Consider the following 22610-nt stretch of genomic DNA (forward strand, 5'->3'; position numbering starts at 1 on the left):
AGCACAGATGTGTGTAAAGTACTAGCAGATGTATGTAATCATATGTTAGAGCAATAGCACTTATGTGGCAGTAGAAGGGGTCGAAATGCAAGGTTTAAGGTTTCAGTGGAGTTACAAGGTATAGTATACAAGGTATAAAATAGTCAAGCTATATTTAGTTGGTTTAAATAGGCATTTTAAAATCCACAGACAGATGCGAAGAGTGACCTATAGCGTCACAAAATTTACTGTACAGTAAATATCTATCACAATACAGTAAATATCTAATTAACCTTTAGTAATACCTTATTTTTTTCACACATATTGTTTTCTCTTTGTTTAGACCATCCCTGCATGCACAAAAATGATTCTGCTTGATGTGATTCACTGCTACCCTTACAGATTACAGCTGCTCATCTATCGATTGCCATGACCCAGGCCTGCCTCTCGGCTCTGCTGCTGTGTTGAACCCTCTGAACTTAGTGGAACTTGTTGAACAAGCCAGTTATCAAGCCACTTAATAAACAGTCTTGCAATTTGCTTGTATCCCATTTAAACGGCCCATTGGTCGTAAACATTATTCTTCACATCTGACACCAGCGCAATCTACCAGAAGCACTGCAAATGATCAAATTGTCAGGTCAAATTATACAGTCAAAAACAAGCAGGGCTGGTCTCGAGACCTCGAGCAGGAGACTGTAGGTCATTTCCATGTTTTGCCAGTAAACTAAGAACGACGAGCCTTGGCCTTGCTACCCATGTGCACCTACTTCACCTGAGCGGCCCAGTGCTTCACAAAGCACCGTCCTACAATCTCTGATGATAATGTTTCTCTGTGATATTCTGAAGCCCGGAGGAGAGAATATTATCTCCATTTCTGTGCTCGGTAGTGCCGTCGTCAAACAGTGAAATGTCAAGGCACAATTTGCAACAGAAAGTCACAAAGAGACCTTACTGAATTAGTTGAGTCTTTTAAAGACTGACTTTCTTTTTGTGGTTCGACACAAAAATCGAAATGCCCAAAAACTAAAAAAAGAGCACGTATACACTTCAAAAATGCACCTCCACTCAATATATTTACTGAAAGCCAAATTACATTATGTTCATGTAAAAAGTTTTGAATTTGATTCTTACATAGAATGCATGGGCATGTAGGTGACAGAACGGTCAGACTGGACAAGTTTGACTTTATTCTTCTTTCTTCTCTGCGTCCTCCAATTTTTTAAATTGTTTTGTAAAAATTTTGTGTATATTAAATCCGCAACATTTCTCATAATCGGAACATATATAAATACATAAAGGGAATCAGGGAAAGTCTTCTGATTACATATTTACCAATTTTCTCATGTAAAATTATTGCACTGCATTGAGCAAATAAAAAAAGGAGATTACAAAGTGCAATGTTAAAATATGGAAGGATTCAGAACCAGTACCAGTTAAAATGTTTCCACACGCAATATGCAATAAGAGATTGGGAAGGAATAATGAACCCTCCTATTAATTAAAAAAACCTAAGTGTAAAAAGATTGGACTCTTGATCCTTATAAAAGGGTCACGTGATCTAATCTAAAGTACACTTTGACCCTGTTCCTGTTGAGTGATGGGTGCATCAGGGTCAGAAAAGAAAGTACACGCACACACACCATGGTATTTACCCATGGTGCATAGTGCCTTCTGTACAAGTCTGAGAAGAAAAGGACTGCTTTCAAAGGAATTACAAAATACATAACTAGCTCATCAGTGCAGAAGACTAAATGTTGTTGCGAGGTTGCTGTGATGTTAGTCTTTCACAAGCAACAAAATCTTACCTAATGTGGGACATTAACAATGGCCATCTTGGAAGCATTGAGTAGGAACAGAACAAAGTGAAGTGTTCTCTGTGTGTTCTTGCTGTGGTTGTCCACCAGAAGCTCCAGAAGGCATCTGTGGATCTGTGCGTGTGTCTATGTATTACCAACTGGGATGTAGTTCAGCTCAAACAGATATTAGTTTACTGAATTTACAAATGAGAACAATACTTTTGTTTAGATTACTATTAAAACTTTTTATTTTGTGTTGATTTTGGTATGTTGTGTTTTATAATAATCTGACATCAATATTGTTTAGTTTATCAACTTTATGAGTAGAAAAATATTTATAATAGAAATATTTATATTTATGTCTAAATGCTAACACATTGTAGATCACAGTCTGTAACTTGTCATAGCAAAAACCACTTTTACTAATTTGTTTATCTATTTGTTGCATCTCACATAACAGCCACAAGATGTCGCTGGATATGGACCATTTAACGGACGTTGTCAGTTTTGGAGGTTCCTTTAACCACATTCAGCAGGATTCATTTCAATCTTCTGTGGCCTCAATTGGACAATCGTCCACTGTGGCAACCTCTAATGATAGACAGCGAAGGAAGAGGAAGAATATCGCATGAATCCCGCTCTAGTGTCGAGGGGCAAATACGCATGATGCTCAGGCTGCTCCAACATTTTCTCCTCAACATTACTCATCTGCAGTGTTTCCAAAAGACTATTGTGTGCATATGAACAAAAAATAATTTTACAATTTGGCCAGGTCTAAAGCATAAAATCAGTAAATGAACTCTAAAACACATCAACATAACAAAATTTACTTCAAATGGCACCAAATACATAATTTCAGAATTTCTTTTGGTTGATGGGCTAAAGAGCAATAGAATGTTTGCCTCGAACTTACCAAATATGGAATTGGATTCAGGAGGAAAATATTGCAGGCAGTAGCCATTCATTTTTCTGTAGGTTATGCTGGGAATAAGAAATATACCACATCCGCGCCTCTCAGATGCACCATCGTTGCATAACTGTGTTCTTGAAACAGTGTCACGGTTACAAAAATAGGGGCTCATTTTGTTCTGTTTCATTCAGTCCCTCGACTGCTTTAAATATTTCCCTTAAACGTGTTTTTCTTTCAAATACAGATAGTATTTTATTAAATGTAAAATATATCATCGTATATGTAAGACTGTACATTTTTCCAGATATGCTGTCTGCCAAAGGAACACAGTGATCTCTTCCCCCGTTCTCCCCGCTCGGCTGATTCAGAATCAGTGAAACATAGGAGGACTCGGTTAATGTCGCCTAAAAAAAGCTACTTGGGGGCTGAATTGAAATTCCTCTTTCTTTCCAAGCGGCAGCAGGCGTTGTCTTTCTAGCACAGGATAAATGAAAATAACCTCTTTCCTTTTTTCCTCTTTTCAACAGTGAAATTATTCTATTTGGCCACAATTGTCTAATTGGCCTTTGTCCATAGGTATACTTCTGTAATAAGAATACTGTCTTGAATTTGCACCTCTTTGTGTCTGTGTGTGTGTTAGTGTGTTTGTGTGTGTGGTCTGGCTGTTTCTTTCTCTATTTCGCTTCTCTTTTCTCCAGGACGGACGAACGACTCAGACTGGGAGGGTCAGAATGACATGGACAGGTATGACATGGGTCCACTGGTGTACTTCCTGCTCCACAGTTCCAGGCTGGCGCTCCGCTTGCCACATGTCCGAGCCCACGGCTGCTTTTGCCTTTTGATGGGCTCCCACGGTGACAGGTCAGGCTGGCGAGATCCGGGGGGGCTTTCCGAAGTAACCTTGACCTCGGGGACCTTTGACCTCCTGGGAGATTTCATCAAGTCCAGGATGTTGAAGGACACGGGCTCCGGCTGACACATGACCGAGGCGTCGGTGGTGCTGTGTTTGGCTGGGCCGCTGGTGCCTGCCTGGATGCCCACAGACACGCGGTCAGTGGCCTGCCAGCCGCTTGCCGCCTCCCGGCACATGGTCCACATGTTGTAACACTGGGTGAAGTTGAAGAAGTTGCTATTGAAGGTCTTAAGCTCGCAGCAGACGTCGCGCCTGAGCTCTGCCAGCTCGTAACGCATGGCGGAGATCTCCTCCTTCCACTGCATGTTGAAAGCAGCCACCATGTTGGCCGACTCTTTAAAGGCCTGGATGGCCTGGGGTACCGGTGGCTCGGGGGCAGGAGGAGGCGGCGGTGGGGGCACGCAGTAAACCGGCGGCGAGGTGGGTGGGACGGAGATGGCCGTGACCGTGGAGCTGGTGCTGTGCTGGCTGCGGGCCGCGTGTTCCCTCTCTAGGTTCTCCAGCTCCTGGTAGGCCGAGGAGCTGGCACCGTCATCGTCCTCGATCATGTCTTCATTTAGCAAAGAGGTGCCTTCCAGGCCGTCATATCCCTCTGGAAGACAAATTTAAATATGCAAATAGAGAGGATAATCAAACGAACGGAGCAGTTCTAGAGTTCTGATGCCTGAACCAGGTGTCAACAGGCATTAGCAGCATAAATAATATCTATGTCTGAGGCATGGAAGCCCAATAACATGCTGATCAGCCAAAGTCCTGCAGGACACTGGGCTTCAGACAACATGATTGGACATCCCAAGCCTTGAGTATGTGAGCACCAAGTCATCATACAGGACTGTATGAAAAAAATAAATCATAATCTACATAATCTTTTTCAAAGTTTGTACCACATATCTTGATATAAAAAATGTCTTCATGAATACTTACTTTCCAGTTATGGTTCATTTATAATGGTTACTTACTGATGTAGCACTGTACATGCTGACAAAAGAGAAACATATATAACATCCATAAACGGTATACATGTGTACACAAAAAAACATTAAAACTTACATGAATGAAAATCTATTTGTGTAAATGAAGCCAATCCTGCTGTCATTCCCGTCCGTCTCACATACTCGTTTGTGTTGGTTTTACACTGCCTTCTCACTGTCTTTCCATCTTTGCACTGGACAGTCCACTGGAAACATGCAAAGCTCTTTTTTTTTTCCAAATTAAAGATTCCAACGCTGAACCAAAACAGTCTGGTGGATTGATTATTTTAAAAAACACCAAACAAAAGATTAAAAATACCATGCTAGGACAGAGCGAGTAAATATGAACCCTATTGAACAGGTCAGGTCCTCCTTTATAAGGCAAAATGGTCCGTGCGGACACATTGAGGGTGAAGAGGTGTTGGAAGAGGCTGTTTAACCAGGACGTGCAACAGGGAGGGGCTGCAATCCCACTGTCCTAGTCGGCTGATGACCTCTATGGGGCATTTCCTTCTCCGGTTTTTATTAAAAAATCAGAACGTTCAATTAAATCCGACCAGAAATGACATTTTTTTTTTGCACCACTTTAACTTTTTTTTGGCAACCTACCTCTATGAACGAGACCCTCGGTGTGTATACTTAAAGAATAAGCAGATATATGTATAAAAAATATTTTTCCTATTTTTTTTGCTATTATTACAGTTGAGAAGGCAGTGCAAAACACACATATACATAGATATATGTATGCGTGTTGACATTAAAATACCTGTCAGGCACCACTGTAGTCTCCAGCTGCTCTGTCCCCCGGTTATCCTTTGAGAGATCGATCGATGGCGGGAGGAGGAGCAGTGGCACTCGTCTGCCCCTCTACAGAATCATTGAGGGTCAGCTAGCTCCTTCATATAGAACTGGCTTACAGCCACCCAGAAGAAGAAGCGTTTGATGCTTTTCCAAAAAAAAAAAATGGAAAAAAACAAAAAGGAAAGAAAGATTTCTAATTGCCAGATACAATTTCCTCATCCTTGCATTCTTTTCAGACAGGAATGTTCCTTGTAGTATTGTCTTCTGAGACTGGAATCGGTTATAGTGTTAGGGTCATCTAAGTTTAGGAAGCCGACTGGACGTTGTTGATGCTCAGAGTAGATGGAAAAAAATTGATTTCAGCTGGTAAGACGGTGGGATTGAATCCAGCAAACCCAAGTGAGCATGACCATCGAAATGAATGAAGCAAGAAAAATATGCTAATCAATAAAAAACTCCTCAATGTCCAGCCTGACCTTAGAAGGAGAACTGAAGACAAACTGAAGACATATCATCATGTCCTACTTCAATAGGGTTCATAGGTTTACTCGTCACAGAGATGAGATTTGGTTTGTGCTAATCTTAACCAACCAAGAAATGAAGGAATATTGTTTATTTATTAATAATAATTAGACGTTTGATTGGATTACAAATATGTCTGAAGGTGCGTTCATGAAAAAATATTTCTCATTACCATTCCCGTAACACAACAGACTGACTGGCCACATATTGATATGTAAAGTAGTGTTGCTATGTTATGTTATCCAATAGTAAATTGCAATTTGACTGCTCTAATAATGACAGGAAATGTGAAATCTAAGGATCCTCAGTTGTTTGGACTGTGGTTCCCAGCGCCAGTCCTGAGGACCTGCCTTGGTAAACAAAAGACCGTCTTTAAAGACCTTTTAGCAATATGTTCTGAAGAATATTCGCATGCTTGAAGGAGATGGTATTTCAGAATAAGGCACATTTTGCAAAACTGCTTTGGAATTTACAGGTCACATGATGTTCTAGTATGCTGGGAGGACAAATTTTAAAACTGTCATTTGGCATTTGAGTTTTAGTAACATCGAATAACATTTACAGACCAGGGGTCTCCAGGACTGGAGTTGAGAACAACTGTATGCCTGCTTTTTGTGCGTTATGAATGTTGTTCTTGGGGATGAGTGTTTTCAGAGCTGTTTGTTCTGAGAACATGAAAAAGTCTCCCGACCGACACTTTCAGTGGAACACACTAAACCACACCAACACCCCAGCGTGTTTCACATGCTCAGAACACTTGGTCTCTGCAGATGCATGCTGTGCACTTGTGTTTGAATTTACAATAAAGCCAGCCTGCAGCTACCCAACGCAACTCACTCCCCCAAATCACCAAGCAAAAGCTCAGCCCATGAAGTGTTTGCTTTCGTGCAGAAAGGGACGCACAAGGCAGCCACCCACACCTAACCCAGCAACCAACACTGATTTACAGTGGAACAGGCATTCAGAACAGGAGCTGAAGGCGCCGACAGTTAACCTCTTCAAGCACGAGGGCACCCCGCTGCGCACGTGTAGGTGTGTTAACGCATGTATGATGCATGAGGACAAGTCGCCGGAGTCGTTTTCTGAGGGAGGGGTGGTGGGGATTTACTGTTACCTGTTGTGGATCTGAGAGTTGAAGTAACAGTGGAGGATGTCAGTGACGGCAAGCAGTCGTCGTCTTGGGAATACCCAGCCTGTATTGCACGCAGGTAACTGTTGCTTCGAGTGCGGAAAGCGCCCGGCAGGTCCAGGGCCTGGCACTCTACTTCGCTAAAAACGGACTCGCAAACTGACTCAAACTGGCCATTGATCTCAGTCTCACTCACCTGAGAGACAAAAACAGGAATAGCAGTCCTTAATTTTTCCTCTTCCTTTCTCTTTTTCACTTTGATTCTTCCCCTTTGTACAATAAATATGAAGGAAGGTTAGCAGCAAAAAAAGTCAACGAGTCAGTAATTGTTTACATTTAAACTACTGTAGAAATGTTTTGGGGTCAATTTTGGTTTTGAAAATGAGAGAAAAAAAATCAGAGCTACTCGGGGGAATAAAAAAAAAAATTATGAACACACCAGGTACTGACGTTTTCAGTCCCTTCAGTTTTATTGCTTAAATCAGAACAACAGATTTCAGCTGTACCTATCATTAAAAATTAATTTGTAACAATTCATGAATAAAGTGACACACTGGCATGATCACCACTAATTGTTTATGGGTCTGACCACTTTTATGCAGATATTCCATTCATTAAGAGCCAGTTCCAGCTACCAAAGTCACTGATAACATTAACAATGTTTTTTTTATTTATCAGTTATTTATGAGGATTTTTTTTTATCAGTTTCCTGTTGGAGAAATAATTGTTTTCTAAATGACCCTAAACTTTTGAACAGTAGTATGATTGCCTTATATGGCTTACAGTTTCAGTATTTTTGATAAATATAAATCCCTAAGGCACCTCTACACTAATAGTGTATTTGTTTAATGCCAACAGGTATGTAAAGACGGCCATGTGAGATGATGGGTTATTACAGTGGTGCTAAATCCCTTCTGAAATGCTTGTTTTTCATATTTCAATGTAATTAAAAGTAGCTCGCAAAGTAGTTAAAGGGCATCCAAATATATTGTAGCTTTGGCTGTCAATCAACTACAAATGAATCAAACATTTCGCAACAAACGAATTATGATGAATCATAGGTATTCTAAGACAAAAGCTTGTTATAATGCATATTAAAGCTATTACAGATGGAGACTGAGAGAATTGATCTGTTTTTTTGTATAAATGATCTCTGGCTAGAATGAATTTCACATCAATGCCTAAGGTCAGACCCCACACAGTGCAAATTTATTTTAACACATTATAAAGTTGAAAAGTATACCGTGCGCATTTCGAGATCCATGTTGCACGGCTGCTGTTGGTGTGCAGAAGTACATGTTAAACAAGAATAACAATGAATCCTCAACCCAAAAGGAAAATAAAAGAAATCAGACGTTCCTGATCCTGAATTATCAGACTGGAATGGGTGTAGTACCATGACCTTCCGCAGACGTTGCCCTGGTGTCCAGGCCAGTTTCAGCAGCACTGTGAAGAGGTCTGATCAGACTCACCTGGCTGAGGCAGCTTGCCTGACTGAGGGTGCTGACTGCACGCATGTAGCTCTGGTTTCGGGAACGGAACTGGGGAGGGTTGTAGTGAGTTGCCAGGTCGAGGGTTACGTTGGGGTTGATTCGCATGTCTCGTGCGGTTTGCAGATGGTAGCCTTGGCTGAGTGAAAAAAATAGGAGAAAAAATGGGAGTAGTCTGAATACTGAAAGTGATATATAAGCACTGAAGACATATATATTTTTAAAAACATTGTGGAATATTACCCTGATCACTCCTGAGACACAGGAAGTGATGCACACATGCAATGCAGGATCGCTTTGCGGTTCTTATGGTTTCAACATACATCCATTTTTTACTATATCTGTTAGGAATATCATTAAGTACCTCGCCGAAAAGATTTGAGTATTCAGTTCATTAGACATACCTTACTCAACACTTACAGAACCAAGCATTTTTATTCATTTAAGTGTAATAGATTTAATAACATATTAAATTGCTCACAAAAATAATTATATTTGTGCTCATGAGTATTTCTATGTTGTATTTATTAGTACTTTGATTTAAAGCACTCACATAATTATAATAAAATGTGACTATTTTTTAATGAATTGAGTTTTGCTTATTCTGCCCAACTTATATAAAACTGTTGTAATTCAACTATTCAGCCAGTGCTGGCATTCAAGCTGGCTTTTATACACCTGACAGCCACACTGAGTGAAATCTCTTCATGAGCTCATGAGTTGACGTCCGTATGATATGATGAGCATTGAAATGATTTTACTGCACATTTGTTTTTCTTATTATTTGTATTTTACATGCCACCCACTCAGGTTTCTCACCCACTTGCGGACCACATTTTGTTTTTTTCTAATATGTGGACGTCAGTATTCATGTGGTTCAAAGTTCTTTTTTCAGGTTCTCAAATGCATGTTTCCCTTCCACAAAACCACCTTTATGTCAGCTGCATAATCTGAGCTGTCCAAAGAACAAACTGTTTCTTGGCAACGTCTCCTACATGTAGTTCTGTTCTGATAAGATGTCAGTAAGTCTGCATATTATTATGCAAATCTGGCATAAATATAAAACAATTCTTTTGTTTAATAATTTTTTTTTTCCATGAAAAAAGTTACCTATTCTGTACAATTTAAACAAATGCATAAATGCCTTCTTCTACTGCTCACTTAGACACGTATCCACCATAATAAGCACCATCACTCGAAGTTTGAATTTCTCTCTGTGCTACTGACTGATTCCTGCCTGTTTCACTACTCTCTCTGTCTGTCCCATTTATCACTGTGGTGATTGGAACGCGCTCACGTTGACCTCTGCGCTCAGCCAAACACACACCCCACTCCCTCCCTTGCTGCCGGACTCAGCTCCGCCGGCATGGTCAGTGTGCACTGACGGATGTGTTACAGCAGGCATGACCACCTCCCTCTTTCTTATATATTACTCATATAACCTCTCCTCAACTCAAACATTGAAGCAGATCAGGTCACACACCATGGCAGGACTAAACACAGCAACAAGACACAAGAGGCAGAAGCATTTGAGGAAGTGTACAGTCACAGAAGATCCATGGTTTGGTCAGAAGCATCTTCTTCTCTTGCCTCCAAAACCAAACACCATTCAACTGTCTGCACGTCTGTTTTACATTTACATTTACGTTTACGGCATTTGGCAGACGTCCTTATCCAGAGCGACTTACAATGTGCTTTCAAGTTACCATCGATGAAGAGATTAATTCCGGTTCACTAGGACCCCCAACTATGAATTCAATCTTTTTATTCACTCTGTTGTAGATTCTGTACACAAGTTCGACAATAAGAAAGTTACACGTTAATCTAAATATCCTTTAAAGAGGAAGGTCTTGAGCTGTCATTTGAAAATACTCAGTGACTGAGCTGTTCTGCCCTCGAGGGGAAGTTCATTCCACCACCGAGGGGCCAAGACAGAGAAGAGTCTAGATGAATGTTTTCCTTTTACCTTCAGAGATGGAGGGACCAGGCGAGCAGTACTGGAGGCTCGGAGTATATGAGGTGCAGTGTGAGGTATAATAAGGGCTGTGAGGTAGGATGGGGCTACTCCATGTTTGGCTTTGTAGGCCAGCATCAGTATTTTGAATCTGATGCATGCAGCTACTGGGAGCCAGTGGAGGGAACGTAGCAGAGGGGCGGTGTGGCAGAATTTGGGAAGGTTGAAGATCAGCAAAGAGAAGTGAGGTGTCCTGACAAGCACTGACTGTGAAAGGAATTTAGGTGTAATAGCCTTTTAACATGATCTAATATAGCAGCCAGTGATGAAAGTGGAATCTGTGGGAAAAATGGAATCACCGAAAATATTTTTGCGTATCGCGTCGTTCCCTGACGCCAACTTCCTAGTAAGTCCCTTCCTAGTAAATTCCCTTCCTAAGACCCTTCGGCATGGATAGCAATCCTCAAGCTGTTATGTCTCCTCTGCTCCCCTATTTAAACCTGTGTGATCCTAAAACACAGAGCTGTTTCCTGTGTGTCCCGTGTTTGTGCTCAGAACAAAGTGTGTCTCTGCTTGTCTCAATTAGGATTGTGTAGAGTCACGTGAGTCTCCTGGACTATTCGTTACCAGTGAATTGGGACGTTCTCCTGAACTCAGTCAAGGCGTAGGACTTGTGGAGATTGACTATGCAGGCAAAGACACACCCTTTTCAGGCTTGTTTGGCTGATTCTATTTCTGTTGTGCAAAAGAAATTAATTTTTCCTTCACCCCTCAGAGTCCATAATTCCTCTCCCATTCAGGATGTGATTTATTGTTATCTTCCTACCAGGACCACCTCACACCACCCTAGCAATCCCTGTGGGATTTACCTGTGGCTGTCTATGTGGGGTCTCTGAATGGCAGATTTGAGGACAAGAGCATCTGGTCTGATAGACTTTTGAGGTGAGGTCTTTGGGCTGGTGTCTGAAACCATGCTTTCATCATCACCCATGGCTTTCACATAACTGCTGCTCCGCATTCTACGACATGGGATTTCCTCTTCTTTCTCCATTCCAGTGTAGCCACCCCATTCGTCATGAGGAACCTAAACAGAAAAAGCAAAACACTATCATACATTACAGTCAAACTTGAAAATTAAATAATTGGAAATAAATAATTCAATGCAGGGATAAACATTATGGCTCCTGGAAATCAACAACATTAAGCAATCATTCAGTCCCATGATTGGCTACAACAGAAACTCAGCACCAACGTCATTCTACAATGCTCACAACCCCACAGCACACCCTGTTGCTATATAGCACAGCAGCAGCTGTCTATTATCACCAAGGATCAAGAAAACACAGATCATGGCCCAACGTTAAGTTAAGAGGTGTAAGAACCAGTATGTTACTGGGTCGCGCAGCAGAAAATGAAGGATCTGTGGTGAGCTCAGTTCTGGGGTTTGAGGGGTTAACGGTTAATCAGCTTGAACTTGTAATTTTAGTGTCTTTTGAGTGACCCCTGAGCATTAAACTGAACATTCTCAACGCCGTTTCACTTCAAACGCTTGCCACAGCAGCAGGCTGCTGAATGCATTTAGTTGATAAATCGGTGCATTGTCACAAGTGGCGCTAAGTGCTCCAGGACATTTCTTGTCAACAATCAACTCGATGGCCTCCACGTCGGCCTTCGAGGAATTCCATGTAAAATTAGACACTCTTTCTGTCTGGGCTTGCCCCGCCTGCCAGTGTGTTTAAGAATGATTGTCCCCATTTCTCCTGCCAACAGTGTGGATTATGTGCCACCGTGTATGAAACACGTGATCAACCTGGCCCAGCCTTTTCTCGCGCTGGCACAGGGACTGGTTCAAAAGCAATCTGCCATTTGTGCAGCGCTAGTTAGAACGTACGTTGGCACATTAGAGCTGCGTCTTCACTCAAGGGATCCATCGCTCCATGTATATACTTTAGGTGATTCTCTCTTCCATAAGATTATTGCTGGTTGAGGATGGCTCCTTACTAGCAGCCTGTGACAACGCATCTGCAGTTCACCATTCCTGCCAACAGCCAGATCCATATTCAGATCTTTTTTTTTTGTGGTATCTTTGCCAGAGACCACTGAATGTACACAGTAATGAGGGTCCAGCTTCTCTTAATTACTCCAAGATAGATGCTGCACTCCAACAGCAATCAATAATCATTCATAATTACCTTTATTTTACCAGGAGGTCCCATTTAGATGAAAAGACTGGATCAAGATGTCAGCTGTACGCCATGTTAAAATCACACCAATTGTTCACACACATCCAGAGATGGGAAATAATTTGTAACTGTACTTTAGTAGAATTTTCGGGTATCTATTTGTGTGACAACCTTCAACTTTTACTTTGTACAATGTAGCATGAGCACTCGTACTTTCTATTCCCTACATTTTTAAAATCAGGTTCATTACTCTAAATGCTGTGAAAATCTGCGGAATACGAACTCTCTGCAAAGCTTTCCTCCATAGACGTAAAACTTAGTTTTTACCTCCTTTGTATTTACATAAAGCCAGAGAGAGAAATAAGTATGTAAAACCAGTCCACTACTCTGTGGCATTCATTTCTTGAGGTAGTTAATGTTGTGTGTGCTGGCAATGCACATACAGACACATTTAAAAAAAAGGGTTCTGGTACTGATGTTTTACAAGGGGCTTCAGATTTCTGTGGAAACGCTGTTGATTTAAGACTTTTCTTTTCTTACACATTTTTCACACCACGTTTTGTAATGTAAAGTTATATATGTGGTTTTTGGTGGTTGTGTAGTTACTGGCCTGTTTTTAAAAGGGAATTTTGAATGACGATGTGTGCAAATTCAGAGTTAAAAACCACATCACTCGATGTGTCGTTCTCTTGCCTTCCCTGATTGTATTTAGAATAGATTGGCCAGCTAAGCTTTTTGAATTTATTTCACTTTCTCTGCTTGCTCTTGGAAAAGATGGTGGTTTTGTCCTTTGCAAAAAGTTACTTTATACTAGAGGTGGGCATAGATTAATTTTCTTAATCTAGATTAATCTCACAGTAGTCTTTAATCTATAGCAATTCTTAATCTAGATTAATCTATAGCCATCTAAATGAATCTAGATTAATCTTAAAAAAAAATTTTTCCCTGAAGCAAACCCGGCGGCTTCACAGCTGCATCCATGTTTCCACGACACGTGATGTGGTAAATTCTAGAGCTGTGCGATTCATGACTCACCCGGGTCCTTCAAATGACTCATGAGTCACGAATCTGAGGTCTCCATTGAACCGAATCATTCGAGTCCTAACTACACCATGTCTAAATTGTAAACTCCAATATATTGGCTAACATGAGTCCGGTTGTAGAGGAAGTTAACCGCCAGGAGCGCTAACCCGCTCTCTGATCCGGGTGCGTACTGACTCAAGTGACTCAATGACTCACGTACCCGGATCAGAGAGCGGGTTAGCGCTCCACTCAAGTGACTCAAGTGACTCACACACCCGGATCAGTTTAGTGAGTGACTCAGAGGGAGCCGAATCCTAAAAAGGATCCGAGTATTACAGCTCTAGTAATTTCACAGTTCGAAGACTCGTTCTCGCCCCCTACAGTGCAGGTATACATCCGCTAGGTATACATCCGCGCTGGGTATACAAAATAAAAAATAAAGGTCTTTAGGAAATAAGAAACTAAAAGACACAAGAAAGAAGAAATATACTTATAAATCTAGTGTAACCATTTAACTCCGGCACAATAGCTTGCGTAGTATAGACCCAGCTCCCAACCCAACTTTGTGAATAGATTAACGGCGATATTTTTTTTATCGCCGATAAGAGTCTCACGTTAACACAGCACGTTTTTATCGCCCGATAAAGAGTCTCACGTTAACGCAGCACGTTTTTATCGCCCGATAAAGAGTCTCACGTTAACGCAGCACGTTTTTATCGCCCGATAAAGAGTCTCACGTTAACGCAGCACGTTTTTATCGCCCGATAAAGAGTCTCACGTTAACGCAGCACGTTTTTATCGCCCGATAAAGAGTCTCACGTTAACGCAGCACGTTTTTATCGCCCCATAAAGAGTCTCACGTTAACGCAGCACGTTTTTATCGCCCGATAAAGAGTCTCACGTTAACGCAGCACGTTTTTATCGCCCGATAAAGAGTCTCACGTTAACGCAGCACGTTTTTATCGCCCGATAAAGAGTCTCACATTAACGCAGCACGTTTTTATCGCCCGATAAAGAGTCTCACGTTAACACAGCACGTTTTTATCGCCCGATAAAGAGTCTCACGTTAACGCAGCACGTTTTTATCGCCCGATAAAGAGTCTCACATTAACGCAGCACGTTTTTATCGCCCGATAAAGAGTCTCACATTAACGCAGCACGTTTTTATCGCCCGATAAAGAGTCTCGCGTTAGCGCAGCACGTTAACGCCGATAACGGCCCACCACTACTTTATACTTTAAGTATGTTTTAGAGCCTGTACTTTTTATGCCACTATATAGCTCAGTGGATACAACGAACCTTGGTAATAATAAGGAACAAATAAAACAAGTCACCAATGAATGAAACCTTCTCACAAGTGCCTTTTGGTATTTTCAAATGTTTATTTTTTTGTTTCCACAAAATATCTGTTGCTACTAATAATGACTAAAAGATTAGCTTGGCAAAAAGTTTTAAGAAAAAAAGGTAATGAAATTTATGTGCACATTGTTGGGTAACACACTCGCCTATGAACCAGAAGACCCGGGTTCAAATCCCACTTACTACCATTGTGTCCCTGAGCAAGACACTTAACCCTAAGTTGCTCCAGGGAAACTGTCCCTGTAACTACTGATTGTAAGTCGCTCTGGATAAGGGCGTCTGATAAATGCTGTAAATGTAAATGTAAAATAATAAATCTCAAAAATGACTGTTACTTTAATGACAAGTTCTGGCCAGATCTTCCCTTCTGAAACACAGAGGGTGAAATCTTTGCATAACGCATCCAGGCCTCATGGGTGATATCTTGGTAGCCACTTTAAATTCTTTTACTGGTGATCCTACACCTTCCATCCCCAAGAAGAACCCGAGCTACACCAGAGATGCAAGAAAACATGCGCTTCTGCACATCGCGGTTGACCCTGTTTGAGAGTCTGTGATTACACTCACACACCCACTCACTTTCCATAATGCAGGAAAAGTGCACTACTACCACAAGCAATGTATGCCTGATCTAGCTCTTTCATACATGCTTGATTGAAAAATGCACTTATACAAATGAACCATCGTTATGGTACTTTTTCAAAAACATTATGAAAATGTTATAAGGAGAAAACGTGGTACTGATTTAGAGTGAGAAAAATCTAATTTCTGGTGTGTGAATTGCACCAAGGGGATTGAAAATAAAGTTCTAAATTGGTTGAACTTACTACACTAAATCAATTTATCTGGACCATAACACATTTTCTGAAAGAAAGCCATAAAATTAGGTTGGAATGCTTCTGATTTTATTACGATAACTCAATGAGTGCATATTCACTGCCCATGTGCACTTAGTGGATCTGCAGAGTGCTCTACAGATGTTCCCCTATGCTCCAGCAGGTGGAATTCACATAGAGAAAGATCTCAAGCAGACCACATTTTGGATCTTTTGTCAATCCATCATCTAATCCAAACCAAAAAGAAGGAAAGGGAATTTGTAGCTCAACTGATCTGGTTCATTGTTTTTTTTATTAATGGTTGGCTGTGGAATGGACCTTTGTGGGGAGCACTGGGACTACAGTCCCTGACAAAAGTGTTGTCGCTTATCTATTTTTCAACACCTGCTATTAACCTGACTTTTAATTAATCAATTGCTGTTAGAAATAGCTCATATAAATAGCTAAACTAAAACCCTACCAAATTATGTTTAATGCATTGAAAGGAATTAGTTTCACTGAAAAAAATATTTATAATTTAAGAGACAGAAGGTCAAAATTTGGCAAGACAAACGTTTTGTCGCCTATACAGAAATTGAACAAACTTACTGCAAAAAAAAAATATGTCAGCCAATTAAGGAGTGGTGCTGTGAGATCCAAATCTAATATCTTGTATGACTTCTAAATCATGAGCTTGAAGGACTGCATCCATGCGGTTTGGCAAGGATTCATACAATTTATTGATGAGGTCATCAAGAATAGCAAAGAAAGCAGTCTTGCATGCCTCCAAGAGTTCATCAGAATTCTTTGGTTTTGTCTTCCATGCTTCCTCTTTCATCCTACCCCACACATGCTCAATGATGTTCATGTCTGGTGACTGCGCTGGCCAATCCTGGAGCATCTTCTTTGCCTTGAGGAACTTTGATGTGAAGATGAAAGTATGTGATGGAGCACCACCCTGCTGCAGAATTTGGCCTCTTTTATGGTTTGGAATATTAAAAGTAGCTAAGATTTCTTGGTATTTCAGACTATTGATGTTGCCTTCCACCCTGCAGATGTCTGACACACCCCCATACTGGATGTAACCCCAGACCATGATTTCTTCGCCACCAAACTTCACTGTTTTCTGTGTGAATCTCGGATCCATGCGGGCTCCAGTAGGTCTCCTGCAATATTTGTGGCGACTGTGGTGTAATTCAACAGAAGATTCATCTGAAAAATCCACCTTCTGCCACTTTTTCAGCGCCCATCCTTTTAGTAGGCTGTGTGCCTTGGCAAATGCCACACGTTTTTTCAATTGTCTTTTGTTTAGTGCTGACTTCTGGGCACTGATTCAACCATGGAGGCCATTTCGAGACAGAATCGAGACAAACTGTTCAGGTGACACAGGGACTTCAGGTGACCAGGTCTCATGGAACTCTGCTGCAGTGGAAAATGGGCTGCTCTTGGATTTTTGAGCAAACAAATTGTCCTCTCGAGCAGTTGTCTTGTGGGGTCTGTCTGACCTGGGCTTGTCAAAAATGTCTCCAGTCTCTTCAGATCTTTTTTTTTATCCTCTGTACTTTACACTGAGACACATTGAAGGTGTCTGCCACATGAGCAGTGGATCTGGTCTTCAGGCTCTTGATAATCAACACTTTAGTCTCAGGGTGAATGTTAGGCATGTTTGCAGAGGTCTAGTTGCAGTTGATGTGAAGATCTAGTGTTCTGGGGTTCTTTTTATACACACCCGAGACCTAATTGATCCATTATTAGTCACAGTTGATACTCATATGACAAGACGACAACACATATGTCTTTGCAAAAATTGACTCAATGGGCTTTACCGAGCTTTGAATATTAGAATACTTTTTGACAGTTTCGTTTTGCACTGAAACATTATTACAAAAGCTGTTGGGAATAAAATGAGCCATTTCTTGTAGAAATATATTAGAAATATATGATTAGATTAGAAATATATTTCCGTAGCACTTGAGGTCAATTTTTACACAAGCAACAAGATCGGACTGTACTCTAAGACAACTTCTCTACAAGGGGGTAGATAGACTAGCTTTACTAGTCTACACATTAGACTGTTAGTTACACTAACAGTCAAATGTTTAGAGGTGCCTACTCATTTGTAAGTCTTGTGAAAGTGTATTTCTTCATGACAGTTCCAAGACAAGGTACTGTAAATGTTGAGGGTTGCGTCAGGAAGAGCATCCAGCAAAAAACTCCATCCAAAAGAAACAGAACCAAACAGAAGACATAGGAATATGAAAAAACACATGTACAGATATGTAATAAACAACAACAACAACAACAACAAAAAGCACAGTTAGACAATGGGGATGGATTATACGGAACACTTTCTTATAAATGAGGATCTTATGAAGTGACTTTTGTGTACAATTGTGCACAAAGCAGCCATGAAGAGGTGAACAGATTAATCAAACATACTGGATTCTTCAAGATGGCTCCATACCTGCCACAGAGTGGGTGCATCCAAAACTGGCAGTTTTGTACCTGCCTAGAGTTTTAAGATACACAGCATGCATTATGCATATTTATCAGTATGCAATTTATTCTCATGAATCTAATCTAAACTAATCACAACTAATATCCCTCCTGCTATAATATAATTACATTATATTATAATATATTTTAGCCAGTTTTAGCTGGAACTAAGGCTTCTTAATATACTAAACTGTCCAACACAACAAAATGTAAATCAATTCATGATAAGACTCTAGACTTAACATTTCATCCACTGCTTCAGGTTTTGGAAATAATCAGATTATACTGTGACACATTTTTTTAGTAATGGTCATGCAGTTGAATTTGGTTATTAAATTAGCTGCTGTGAATACTTTAGCAGAAAAATGATCTCAGAGGCTAGATAAAACCATCACAATCTGTAATACTTGAAATATGAAATATGACACATCCTGTTTAAAAGAGGGAGTTTAAGGCTGTGGACCATACCTATTTTGGACCATACCAAAATATGCAGAACTTCAGAAGCCTCTGGGACAAAGAGTATGAATTGGTCATGGGAGCCTTGCAAAGCCTCACAGAAAGAGTGTGACAGTCAAGCGTGACTGTGACTGGGTTGACCTGATGGGGGACCCAGCAAAGGCCAGTGAACTGGGCAGGTGGAAGTCATGGGTGGTGCAAACTTGCTTCTGCTGATGAACCAGGCCTTGCAGCCAACAAATGGCTTCATTCTTCTCCTGCACTGTTGAGAGAACAGTATCCCATAGTTGCCAATGGCTAAATGTAATGTTGTGCTAATGTACTTTTTGGACAGAATGAAAAGGATTTGGACCCATGTGGGCCTGCTGATTTATTTTTTTCAATTCTTAAAATGGGTGAAATTGATGTTCTTGAAAAGGAACTGTCAATTTTGTGGAAACATGATGAAATTCTGAGGATTATGACCATGACCACACTTTCTGAGGTCAGAAAAAAAAGAAACTTTGTCCCAGGCTTGTGTGAGATGTCTGAAAACGTTGTCCACATAGAAAAAAATATTCTCATTTGTACATAAACATCTTCAATGGAATAATAGAAATATTCAAGAAACATTATAAAAAAGTCTAAGAAGATCTGGCTCTGCGCATCAGGAGCGCAATGGTCAGCCGGGATATGCCTTCCTCGAACCCCAGGACCATCAGCTCTGTCTTAGTGCACTGAACCCTTCGGCCTCTGCCATCACCACCCAGACCCTCTCATCGTCAACCGGAACACCTGGGGGAACCATAGCAGCTTGGCCGGACCCCCCTGCCAGCCACGAAGTGAGAGAGGCGCTACCAAGAAGGTCTCTGCGCATACTGTGCATCCCCCTCTCATCACCGAGCGGTCTGTCCTGTCCATCTGGGAAATGTGCCCCCCAGTTTATCGGAGGCGCCAAAGAACGAGACCATCCGACAATCTCTCTCACCAGCCACAACAGGGTTCTTTTTCATCTCCAAGAAGTTGAAGTTGAAGCTGAGCTTTATTGTCATTTCAGATATATTCGTGTTAGGCTGTACATAGTGAAACAAAATAACACTTCTCCGGAACCTGGTTCTGCATGTAAAATTTGAACAATTAAACAAAGTTATTGTCATAAAGTGCACGTGTAACACAGACAAACTGGGTTGCATAAAGTGCAAGTAGGGGACACAGGCAGTGCAAGAATAACATTTAATAATATTAATATAATATAAACTCAATATAACAGATGTAGTGTGTGTGTCAGACCAAAGTGGAAAGTTCCCGAGTGTTCAGGTGTCTGATGGCCTGGCAGTGAGGGACCGAATGCTTTGGTACCTTTTTTGGTGAAGAGTGCATGTGAGTGGTGTGTAGAGTCCTTCACAATGCTGGTGGCTTTCCTGACGCAGCATGTGTTGTAAATGAAGTAGTGAAAGTGATTGTGATACACAGCAGCACAGCACACTGTGCACACAGTGAAATTTGTCCTCTGCATTTAACCCATCACCCTCAGGGAGCAGTGTATGGGGACAGTGCTTTTGCTCAGTGGCACCTCAGTGGCAACTTGGCGGGTTGGAATTCAAACCGGCAACCTTCTGATTACGGGGCCACTTCCTTAACCGCTAGGCCACCACTGCCCCAATGTCTGTTATGGAGGGACGAGAGACTCCGATGATCTTCTCAGCCGTCCTCATTTTCCGCAGTCTTACAGTCTAATATGGTGCAGTTCCCAAACCAGACAGTGATGCAGCTGGTTATAATGCTCTCAATGCTCCCTCTATAGAAGGTGGTGAGGATGGGTGATGGGAGACGGACTTTCTTCAGCCACCACAGGATATTCGAGGAGAGGTTCTCCTCTAGATGAACACCGAGGAACTTTGTGTTCTTGACAATCTCCACTCAAGATCCGTCGATGTTCAGTGGAGAGTGGTCCCTCTGTTGTCTTCTGAAGTCAACAATCATCTCCTTTATTTAGTCCATGTTTAGAAATAGATTGTTACACCATCATACATTACACCGGTCCATCAGTTGTTGCACTTCCTCTCTGTACACTGACTCATTGTTCTTGCTGGTGAGACCCACCGCGGTCATGTCATGGCATGATGTAGTTGGAGCTGTGCATCGCTGCACAGTTGTGAGTCAACAGGGTAAACAGCATTGGACTGAGGAGCTCCAGTTCTCAGTGTGGTGGTCCTGGAGATCTGATCCAGACAAACAGAGGGCTCTCAGTCAGGAAGTTGAAGATCCAGTAGAGTGGGAGGTGTTCAGGCCCAGCAGGCTCAGCTTCGTGAGCAGGTGCAGCTTATTTCACCAAGCTGGACATCCAGTCGGCCTACGACCTGATCCACATCCGAGAGGGCAATGAGTGAAAGACTGTATTCATCATCCCCACTGGTCATTAAAAAAGCATGGTCATCCCCTTTGGTTTCTGCAATGCACCTGCCGTCTTCCAGCAGTTTGTAAATGAGGTTCTTCACAACATGCTCGGACGGTGGGTGTACTCGTACCTTGATGATATTCTTATCTACTCACCTTCCCTGGAAACCCAGCATGTGAGGGCGGTCCTGAAGGGATTGCTCGCCCACCGGTTGTACTGTGAGTTGGAAAAATGTGCTTTCCACCACATTTATGGGTTTCTCCATCTTGCCCTAGGGAGTGGCCATGGAGCCCAAGAAGCTCGAGGCAGTGATGTCATGACCCCTTCCCATGATGCTCAAACAACTGCAACGGTTCATTGGGTTTGCTAATTTCTATCGGCGTGTCATCCGTGCCTACAGTGCAGTCACCGCACCCCTGACTGCCCTCACAAAGACCTCTGCACAACCATTTCCCCTGACTCCCGCTGCCATCCAGGCTTTTTTTTCACTGTGCTATCACTTCACCTCTGCTCCAGTCCTCCAGCACCTGGATCCTGCACTACCGTTCATAGTGGAAGTAGATGCCTCAGATGTTGGCGCTGGCGCTGTCCTATCTCAATGCAGTCTGGACCAGAAATGCCATGCATGTTGCTTCTTCTCCCGGACGTTCACACCGACTCAGCAGGAAAATGTGGGGGCTACCAACCTATCAACTTCCACCATCAAGAGTCCGCTAGTAGGGTTCCCACTGCCTAATGATCCAGGGCTTTTGACGGGCAAGTTTGTGAAATGGATGTGGTTGAATAGAAGAGAGGTGACAATGAGTGTGGAAATAGGGCAATGTGACTGATGACTAGGTAACCAATGAAGGGTTGGCTTAAAAACATGTAGGTAGGGTAGGGGTGTTGAAATTATTTACATAATCGAAGAATTGCGATGCAGGCATGGACGATATTGCAGAGATGTAGTGAAGATTATATCATAATGATGTTGCTTGGTGATATTCTGGCGGCACCATAAAAATTCTCATTAAAAAGTAGTTGCGGACTGTGGCCCCACAATGCGGCTGGATGTGAAAATGGAAGCGAGTTCTGAACCCCACCAGTAGAATTGAAGCAAGCTAGTGTTTAGTCTGCCACTTCGAAACACACAGACAAAGCGGGAATGGAGGAAAGGTGATGTTATCAGTCTCTGAGTGTCCAGAGATCTAAAACACAACATTATCAGAAGTTAAAACCATGCCTATTTTTTATGCTGAGCCCCACGGCAAGCGTGGCGCATTGAGCTCAACTCGCTTTTTATTTAAGAAACACAAACCTTGCAGCAAGCACAGCGCATGCCACATTCCTTGTGAAAGCGGCTTTAGATTTGCTATGATGAGCAAAAAGAAGGTTGGCATGCAGTCTGTGCTCACCTGATGCCACGGACATATGAACCAGGCATTTTTCTA

The 22610-nt window shown here is 41.8% G+C and overlaps 1 protein-coding gene across 4 annotated transcripts in view; it reads right to left on the bottom strand.

The window, feature by feature from the left end:
* Positions 1-22610, bottom strand: part of dlgap2b (discs, large (Drosophila) homolog-associated protein 2b) — a 55409-nt gene that overhangs the window by 18960 nt on the left and 13839 nt on the right. For 2 of the 4 annotated variants that reach the window (XM_029002284.1, XM_029002283.1), the window contains exons 3-5: positions 11338-11552; positions 8497-8653; positions 7010-7220 (exon numbers count right to left, since the gene is read on the bottom strand). In XM_029002284.1, coding sequence (XP_028858117.1) covers positions 7010-7220; positions 8497-8653; positions 11338-11552 — 583 coding nt within the window. Of the gene's footprint in view, positions 1-1113; positions 4194-7009; positions 7294-8496; positions 8654-11337; positions 11553-22610 lie in introns of those variants that run through there. The other 2 variants (XM_029002286.1, XM_029002285.1) reach the window with 2 other exon arrangements.

Source organism: Denticeps clupeoides, chromosome 14 (genome assembly GCF_900700375.1).
Source record: "Denticeps clupeoides chromosome 14, fDenClu1.1, whole genome shotgun sequence".
NCBI classification, from domain to species: domain Eukaryota; kingdom Metazoa; phylum Chordata; class Actinopteri; order Clupeiformes; family Denticipitidae; genus Denticeps; species Denticeps clupeoides.